The following is an 8,975-nucleotide window of genomic DNA, read 5'->3' as shown; positions in this document are numbered from 1 at the left end:
CGACACCTTGTCAGGCGAGTTTGCAAGGACTATGTTCCGTATTCATATACCGCAGATGGGTCTCGAGCATCCATTTGTCATGCACCTGCTTTTAGCATTGGCAAGCCGCCATATTCAATCTCTGGCTTCAGAAGGAAACAAGAAGATTCACTACGCAGATCTCGCTGAAAATCATTTTTCCATAGCTCTCCCACATGTGACACAGGCTTTGTCTTGTCTGAGCGATCAGAATTGTCAAGTGATCTACATTTCTTCGCTCCTCATATGTTGGTATATGTTCTCGAGGGGTCCTAGCCCAGGTGAATATCTCGTTTTCAGCAACCATAGTCGACCGATGTGGCTGCCTCTGCTTCATGGCGTCCGTACGATCAGGGAAACAAAAGTCTATGATAGAGGTTTTAATGACGTCGTTTCATCGAATGGTGTTGATGAGTTTCCAAATGCCGATACACCAACTGCAATTAAATTGAATTTGCCAAGAATAAGCTGGCAGAAATACTTCCGGGAATTGGAGGAATTCATCTCTGCAACCGCGCCGGCAGATTCTATTGGAATCTACTTGACTGCACATGCCAGACTAGCCCAGAACTACGAGGCAACCTACGGGGACGATGAAAAAGGATCATACAACGGCAGTGTTATCCACCAGATAATCTTTCAATGGCTATATGTCATGGAGGATGAATTTGTTGACTGAATGCAACAAAAGAAGCCCCACGCGCTTCTCATTGTCGCTAACTTTGCAGTGCTGATCAACCTGTATGATTTGAACGACTGTTGGTTTCTTCGTGGTTGGGCTAAGCATATTTTGCTTGGGATTTATCATTTACTGGAACGTGATTATCGAGTCTGGATGCAGTGGTCCATGAAGGCAGTGGGCATAGAGTACACTTTCTTGTTGAAGTAAAGCAGTGGTTAGGGTTACCAATGTTTTCAAAAGCTCGTTGCAGTAATTGTATTTGATTTAAAGGCTGAGTCTTGGTGTTTTTTTTTTAAAAAATAATGATGCCTAGTATGTAATATCCGACTTAACTGTTATCTGGGAAAGTGATATTGTGGCTTTACGCGACCATCAATTAGCGAAAGTCTTTCAAACTGTCTGAACTCCCAGTATCGCATGGTCTGTAGTAGTAGATTAGCTCTCTCTCTCTTTCCTCCTGCATTTTACATAATCATTCACATACACACCACAATATATTACATTACATTGTGCCTTCATGACCGCATTTACTAGATCGTATATCTCAACACGAACGCTTTGCGGCTTATTTAATGGGCCTTGAAAAAGCCCAAAACACAAAAAGCACAAAAGCACTACACAATAAATGGCCCTTTACTCAAGAGTTATTCATTGGCAGAACCTGTTACTTGATTCTGAGACACTAAGTTTACGTTTGGGACGCTAATGTCTAGATGGTGGATAAATGGTGATTTAGGTCAACCAATCGTTTAATATACGTTCCACAACTACGCATGTACTGACTATCCTCGATCCATAGATCCATAAGTACATCCTCAAATTAGGTTTCAATATTCAGACCCCCTGATCTCAGAGCATGTCATGACTGAGATAAAAGCCATTAGCCGTCCAAGGCTCTAGTTGAATGCTCAGGACTCCCTTTTTCAGGAACACTGAACACATCCAAGACATATATCATTTCCAACCCGGCTTTCTCTTGGAGTTGAAATACCAAAATGGTTCACGCAGACATCATGACGCGTGGTGAGGCAGACTTCGATCTGTATATGTACAACCCCTCTGCTACCGCTGGATGGATTTTTGTTGCTCTGTTTGGCATCTGCACACTGGTACATCTATTCTATATCTTCAGCCTCCGAGCTTGGTTTTTCATCCCATTTGTCCTTGGCTGCATTGGTATGTCATTCATCGAGCTGCCCAATCCAGTGAACCGAGCCCCCATGGAACTAACTTCCAATATCGTAGGCGAGACTTTTGGTTATTACGGCCGCGCATGGTCCCACAACAATATTCGTGATGGCACTCCCTACCTGATACAAATGATGCTTATTCTTGGATCAGCTCCGTTGCTGGCAGCTAGTATATACATGACTCTGGGTCGTTATATCCGCGCCCTTGACGCCGAACACCACGCCATAATCCGCACTCGATGGCTTACAAAGATTTACGTTGCGATCGATATCATAAGTTTCGTCTGTCAGATCATGGGATCTGCCGCCCAAGCAAGTGGAAATGCAGAGGGTATGGAGACTGGCATCCATTTGGTCCTTGGTGGACTTGGATTTCAATTGGTTGCATTTTTATGTTTCATTGCCATGAGTGCAGTTTTGCAAATACGGCTTCAAAGTTCTCCAACTGAACCCTCAGCAAGGTTCTTTGTAAGTTGGAAAAATCATATGTGGGCTCTCTACCTTGTTAGTGTACTTGTTTTTGTTCGCAGCTTGTACCGATTTATCGAGTTTGCAGCAGGTGCTGGTACAATAATGGTGAACAGCGAGGTGTGTCTCTACCTTTTTGATGCATCTTTGTTCTTTTTGGTTGCTGTTTGCCTTGCAGTCGTTCATCCTGCAAGTCTCATCAAATCTATCGCTGTCAAGCAAGGCGAAAGACTGATCAGAGATTCGGAATCTTACATCCCATTGCATGGACGCAATTAATGCAATTGCTTTCGCTATTGAGATACTGGGCTCAGTTTTGGACATATCCCTCTCATTTATGATTTATATAGTTGCTTGACCGGGTATTCATTTATGTCTATTCGTGCCTCTCTCCACATGGGAACAGCTTCGGTGCAGTCACAACATTCCACGTGACGTACGGGCTTCGCGTTTTAATTTACAAAATATCCCTTCGCGGTTTGGTGATAGATCTAAAAGCTGATGATTTGATCCAATACATTGCGTACTACCCCTTTGTTAGAGATGAGGCCACAGGACTACTGAAGAATAGAGTACACTGAAAATCTCCGAATTGCGTAAGGAGAGGAAGAGAACTAGGTAGTAGGAGCGGCCGAAGTAACGGCGGCGGTAGAAGCGACGAGGACGGTATTTTTGATTTGTATTTCGGCTGGTTGAGATAAAGGGAAGTGGATTAGGAGTAGTAAGTTGATTTAATTGAGAGAATGTTGAAAAGTTGTGATTGTGATGAACACAATCGACTGCAACATTTGCTTTTATATGCTTCTGGGGTCAGCAGCACTCTAGGCGAGCAATACGGATGTCTAGCCTGCTGCACTGCCGTTGGTGAGGTTGGTGTCTCACAAATCGATTCACTATTTTCAGAGCCAAGAATGAGACATTCCAGAAAATGAGATCGATCTGCACTATTCTAAGGGGCCATCCGGACCAAGTCCAATCAGAGTCCAGACCTAATTATGGTTTCCCCTATTTTCTCATCCACCGAAGAAACAATACGTAAATTGCGAAGTGAATAATACGTACTAGTAATTTGCGAGACAAGCGTGCCGTATGTCCCCCCCCGTACGGCTTCTTTCATTGGCTACTAGTAACTCTCCGGTACACTATCGATCCCCTATTTCTCTACGGACAAATGCATGATAGGGAGAGTTATAAATGCGCAGTACACATGCAGTTAAGGAGGGTGATAAGGGTTCCAAGTTGTAAGTTCGAAATCTAACCTGAATCAACAGCCAAGGCTCCTCAACACCGACAAGATGGCGGCTTTATGGCGCCTACTCAAAGCGTCTCTAGTAAGAACCCCACCGCCGCTTGCTGAGAGCGACGACGTCTACCCCGTTCATATGCTAGACGACACCAAGACGCTGCGGGACATTGCCGTCGCTTGGACATTACGCTTCAATGACGTGCTGGATGCGGACAGCTTGCACGACTCATTGTCAAAACTACTGGAGATTGGCGACTGGAGGAAGGTCGGGGGTCGGCTGAGGTTAAATGTTAGGTCTCTTTTTGATCATTGTGTTGTGATTATTCAATAGTAGCTGACTAGCCAGCAGAATGGAGAGCTGGAGATTCATGTACCGCGGCCCTTTACAGCTGAACGTCCAGCGGTGTACTACACCCACCACGTCCTTGCCATGAATATCGAAGACCATCCGCTGGCGAAGTCCCTCCCCAAAGCCACTGAGGCCCCATCCATTCAGCCTGGGCCCCAGGACTTTCGAGCTTTTGCGGCCCGGGAAGCTGCACCCGCGACGCTCGAAGACTTCATCTACCAGGACATGCCCCAGCTATCGCTTCACATAACTTCATTTAATGATGCGACGCTTGTGGCTCTCTTATGGCCACACACGCTTATGGATGTCATGGGCCAACAGGCCCTGCTACGTGGCTGGTCTCTGGTGCTCGCTGGCCGGGAGTCGGAGGTGCCGCCCCTGCTTGGAGCACGACAGGACGCCATATGTGTAGCGGCAGATGCATCCACGGAGCTGGAGGAGTTTAGAGTGGGACAGAAGCAGCTGAGGGGATGGGGCATGTTCATGTTTGGGCTTCGATTTGCTTGGGACCTGCTGTGGAATCACGTTATCGAGACGCGCACCATCTTCTTGCCCAAAAAGGTAGTGAACGAGTTGTGTCGCCAGGCGCATAGCGACCTGGCGGCTCAGGGTAACGGGAACGAGAAGCCCTTTATCAGCGAGGGTGACGTCCTGACGGCATGGGCAACACGCGCACTAGCATCATCCCTGCCGAAGCCACGGCCAGTGACGGTGCTTCATGCGCTCAACGCGAGATTCCGACTCACGCACTTGGTTCAGGCCTCTGGTGTCTACGTCCAGAATATGGCGGTGGCAGCCTTCACGTTCCTGTCTTCAGAGGTTGCGACGGGAGATCTGGGACGCATCGCTCTGGAAAACCGTCGCCATCTGATGGAGCAATCAACGGAGGGTCAGGTGCTGGCTTACCTGCGTGAGCTGCGACGGGAATCTAAGTCCGGTAGCGACCCAGCGTTGGTGTGCGGTGAGTCCAACGCCGTACTAATACCGTTCACCAACTGGACAAGAGCCGACTTTTTCAGGGTGGCCGACTTTAGCCCGGCAGTTGTGCGTGCCGGGGAGACGAGTCAATCGAGGAGCAACCCGCCTGGTACCATAGTGTTCCACCACGCACAATCCATGCGGCAGAGCCCGGCAGCCAGAAACGTGTTCGTGGTGCTGGGCAAGGACAATAGAGACAACTACTGGCTGACCGGGACTCTGCTGCCCCCGGCCTGGCTCAAGATTGAAGAGCATCTAAATGGAATGTGACGACGGCGCCAATGAGACGGAAAATAGCCGTGTTCAATGTAAATACTAGAGACCAGCCACTACAAATGTCAAATCGATCCACTTTGACGAATACAAAAAAGCCCCAAAGTTATCGCAATAGCTCTGACAGGGCGACAATCCTCTTGATGACGTGGGACTGACGATGTGTGAAAATACCCTGCATTCCTAAGTGCACCGAGTGTGAATAGTTTGCAGCTCAGCTTCTCGCCCCTTTATTTCTATCCTTTCTTTCCTCGAATTTGAGGGACGGCAACGCATATAACAGGTCTCTTATTCTTGATTTTACCGAGCAAGATAACATTAGAAGATCCCAGGTAGCTCTTTATCTCCTAGGACTGACGTGAATGCGAATTTTAGTGACATGGGGAGGCTCTCTCGGCAGAAAGGAGGCAGCTAGTTTCGGTGTTGCCTATGTAATTCCCCCTCACTTTACGTTTGGAAGGTGTGTCTAATCATTCCTGTTTAATGGAAGATATGATCAAATACCGCACGAACGGGAAGGGCTCCCTCATTGGCAAGACAGTCGCTATTTCTGGAGCTGGAAATGTTGCCCAGCATGCAGCCATCAAAGTCCTCCAGCTTGGAGGGTCTGTCACCTCTCTCTCTGACAGCGAAGGCTCAGTGATAGCGACTCAGGATGGGGCAATTGACATGGGATTTCTGGATAAAGTTATTAGCCACAAAGCTCAGCGGAGGCAGCTGGCGGAATTTGTCAGTGACGATGATACTGGTATCAAGTATGTTCCCGGCCAGAGACCTTGGAAGAACGTCCCTCGGGTGAAAATCGCACCGCCATGTGCAACTCAGAATGAGCGTTTGAAGGAGGCACAAGTTCTTATTAACGCGGGCTGCAAGTATGTTACCGAAGGGAGTAACATGAGCTGTACCTCTGAGGCCTCGGCTCTCTTGGAAAGCCACCGGAAGCAGAAACAAGGAAACGCAACTAGGTACGCGCCGGGCAAGGCTGCAAATTCCATTTCCATCCCGCCTTACAATCCATACTCCAGAATTATAACGTCCTCTTGTTTATACCTTACCTCTTTACGAAGTTTTCTGGCAATTCCAAGGCTGTGCAAGCTTTTAGAATCCTCTGGGGGATTGTTGTGCTACCGTCTATGGATGTATGGCTACTAGACGAAATGGCATACGGCGAATGTTTACGGATGTTTAAGGTTGCAAGAGAGATTCATAGATCTAGTGTAGTCAAGTATTGAGCTAGAGAAGTACTATATTTCATTACTCGAAGACGCAATTCCGATCCAGCCGCCCTCAGTAGCCTAAAATTGCGTTGACTTCGTGCGCAAGCTTTGTCGATTTCTCATTCTTTCCAGTAACTGTGATAGGACTGAGGCCCATAGCCATTCTGCCGACTTCAGACTGGATGTCTCCAACTTGTGCTCTATCAGAGAATTGAGACTCGCCAAACCCACCCGGGAAGTCTGGTGGAGGAACACCCTTCAGGAAAGCATCGCGTTGCTGCGCGACGTATTTCTATGTGATGTTAGTGCAAAGTGGGCGTACGCAGGATTGTGAAATTTTATCTCACCGCATTGTTAGGGGTCAATGGAACCGATGGAATGTAAAACACACTAGCATCAATGTCTCCTGTGTTGTCGCTCTCGGTACCGTGAATGGTATCAGCGCTCCAGAACACTATAAAATTCAGCTTGGTTCGACTTAGTAAATAAATGACAACCTTACCAGTGTCACCTGGCTCAACAGTAGGATACGGGATCATGGTTTCGCTGAGCATTAGATGGGGATGGTGGTCGGGGGTGTGCTCTTGGGCAGTTCCCGGATTGGCACCATGCAGATAAACATCGCCTTCTTCATCATCCAGGGAAAACTTCCATCCGTCCAATGAGCCCTTTCGAGTAGGCTTGAAAAATGGTCGAAGCATCCAGTAAGCAGTGGTAGCCTGCAAGATGGGATGAACAACAAGAGTACCTGATATGACGAGCGATCAGCGTTGAGCGAGTCTTAAATCTATGACCAACTTACCTTGCTGAGGTCCATGGCGAGATAACCCAAGCCAGCTCTGGAAGGTTCGGAAGACCGAGCAACCCCCTGGACCTTCATACATATTCATGTTGGCATCAAGGCGGCCAGTCAAATCCCACGGGTCGTACTCCTGCCACTGTCGTGATATCAGCTGTCTATGCAGATAAAGGAGTAAAGTAAACACCTTACCTTTCCTTGAAAGATCTTGCGGTAGACATGGTTGTAAGAGCGATCCTCCCATCTCTCAACTCCTCCGCCATCGACGTGAGGCGGAAGCCCAAAGTGTTTATCACCAGGTGGGCGAATTTGCACACGGTCACAGTATGTAAGCGGGACCGAAAGATCAACTAGATTACGTTAGCTGGGTCCGTTCGGTTTAAAGTGTTGATTACTCTTTTGATCTGCGTCTGCAGAATATAGTTGATTCATCCACGATTGCGTGGCGAGCATATTGGGGTGCGACCTCGCCTTCACCTGAGAAGGACTCCAATATGATTCGTAAATAACCTGGTTCAAGTCACTACAAGCTCGATCAACGTGAAAACAAATCATTACCTTTTTTTCATTATCAGATGGGAAGCCTTTGAAAGGGTGTGCATCGAAGTATTGACGAACGTCAGAGAGGAGCCCTTCAGCAACATCTGTCGGCACAACCCCTCTGATGACAGCAACACCGGTGCGTCGGATGGCTTCAACACTCGCCGCAGATACGTTACCAGCTTGAATGTCGGAAAATTTCAATTGAGGAATGATCTGCACCATTTAGTATGTGATTCCAAACTAGGGAGATGCGATGAACGTACAGACTCCCGCTTGGAGGCGACTTCTTCGGTCCGGATTTTCAGAGTCTCAACCAGTTCATCCCACGACTTTTGGATATCCTCTTCGAACCCCATGGTCAGGTTGCGCTTCAACTCCCGGAAACGGTCCGGCAGTGGCGCGCTCTTTCTGCCAGAAAAAGTTGAGAATACAGAGGAAATATCGCCCTCCTGTTTCTCTTTCCGAGTGAGTGGTGATGCTTCAGTTGCCAGGAGCCGCTTGGCTGTTCCTGGGCACCTTCCCGCAAGGAAGGTAGGGCATTTGACACATTGCGGTGAAATAAGTCTGTTCATGATGAGATGCGTTATGTGGCAATCCGTACAGCAGTCGAATCTGGAGTACTAAAGGTCTTCTATCTTGAACTTATGTACTCTCATTCTTGATCCCGAAGACTTCAATTGGCAATGGAATGGAACCAATAGTTGCCGCCAAGGAAGGGTTCCTAGCCTAATTTGACAATTTTCTCACCGTGGGCAACGGCTGAGCCCAGTCAAGCAGTTTACCGAGCTTATCGTTGATGCGGAATAACTCCAAGGAGTAGTCTCCCCTCGGCCGTCAGGAAGCTAGCTTGTTTGGTATCATGGTTCATTACTTGTTTCTCTTTGGTAGGAGGCGAGTTGCTCCAGTTCGTGCCAAGAAATCAGCAAATCAAGTCCCCCAACAGTCACCGTCCCGATAATTACTGCAAATGGCACTGCTTCCGACGTCGGTAAACATACTTATCGCACCCATCTCGCTTACAGACTCGCTATATAGTCCATTCCACCCGTATACACCCTCTGGCCTACGCCCTGCAGCTTGTGTCAGAAGTGAAACCCGGAATTGATTGTGAATCCCCCGCTCCATTGGAACCCCACGAGTCGGCGACAGACATCAAATCCGGAAACTTAGCCGCCGTCTACGTCCACAACTTGATAATCATGGGGAAATGAC

General features: G+C 47.9%; 4 protein-coding genes across 4 annotated transcripts; 3 read left to right on the top strand and 1 right to left on the bottom strand.

Moving 5' to 3' along the window:
- Positions 1-1,695: 1,695 nt before the first annotated feature.
- On the top strand, positions 1,696-2,637 carry N7537_010586 (RTA1 domain-containing protein; the record flags this gene model as incomplete). The annotated part of the gene is made up of 1 exon (XM_056901640.1): positions 1,696-2,637. One exon carries the CDS (start codon positions 1,696-1,698, stop codon positions 2,635-2,637), a length of 942 nt encoding a protein of 313 aa, XP_056750308.1.
- A 1,016-nt stretch (positions 2,638-3,653) lies between these two features.
- N7537_010585 (uncharacterized protein) lies at positions 3,654-5,201 on the top strand (the record flags this gene model as incomplete). Its single annotated transcript, XM_056901639.1, has 2 exons — positions 3,654-3,886; positions 3,947-5,201. 2 exons carry the CDS (start codon positions 3,654-3,656, stop codon positions 5,199-5,201), a joined length of 1,488 nt encoding a protein of 495 aa, XP_056750307.1.
- Positions 5,202-5,696: 495 nt separating this feature from the next.
- On the top strand, positions 5,697-6,356 carry N7537_010584 (NADP-specific glutamate dehydrogenase; the record flags this gene model as incomplete). Its single annotated transcript, XM_056901638.1, has 1 exon — positions 5,697-6,356. One exon carries the CDS (start codon positions 5,697-5,699, stop codon positions 6,354-6,356), a length of 660 nt encoding a protein of 219 aa, XP_056750306.1.
- Positions 6,357-6,491: 135 nt separating this feature from the next.
- On the bottom strand, positions 6,492-8,335 carry N7537_010583 (DUF1479 domain-containing protein; the record flags this gene model as incomplete). The annotated part of the gene is made up of 8 exons (XM_056901637.1): positions 6,492-6,713; positions 6,769-6,875; positions 6,924-7,169; positions 7,224-7,359; positions 7,413-7,570; positions 7,616-7,730; positions 7,779-7,976; positions 8,027-8,335. The coding sequence occupies 8 exons, from the start codon at positions 8,333-8,335 to the stop codon at positions 6,492-6,494; spliced, it is 1,491 nt and encodes a 496-aa protein (XP_056750305.1).
- Between the last annotated feature and the right edge of the window lie 640 nt (positions 8,336-8,975).

This window comes from Penicillium hordei (genome assembly GCF_028827395.1).
Source record: "Penicillium hordei strain IBT 12815 chromosome Unknown utg000005l_segment0_segment0, whole genome shotgun sequence".
In the NCBI taxonomy this organism is placed as follows: Eukaryota; Fungi; Ascomycota; class Eurotiomycetes; order Eurotiales; family Aspergillaceae; genus Penicillium; species Penicillium hordei.
This window is presented reverse-complemented; position numbering and strand designations above follow the sequence as displayed.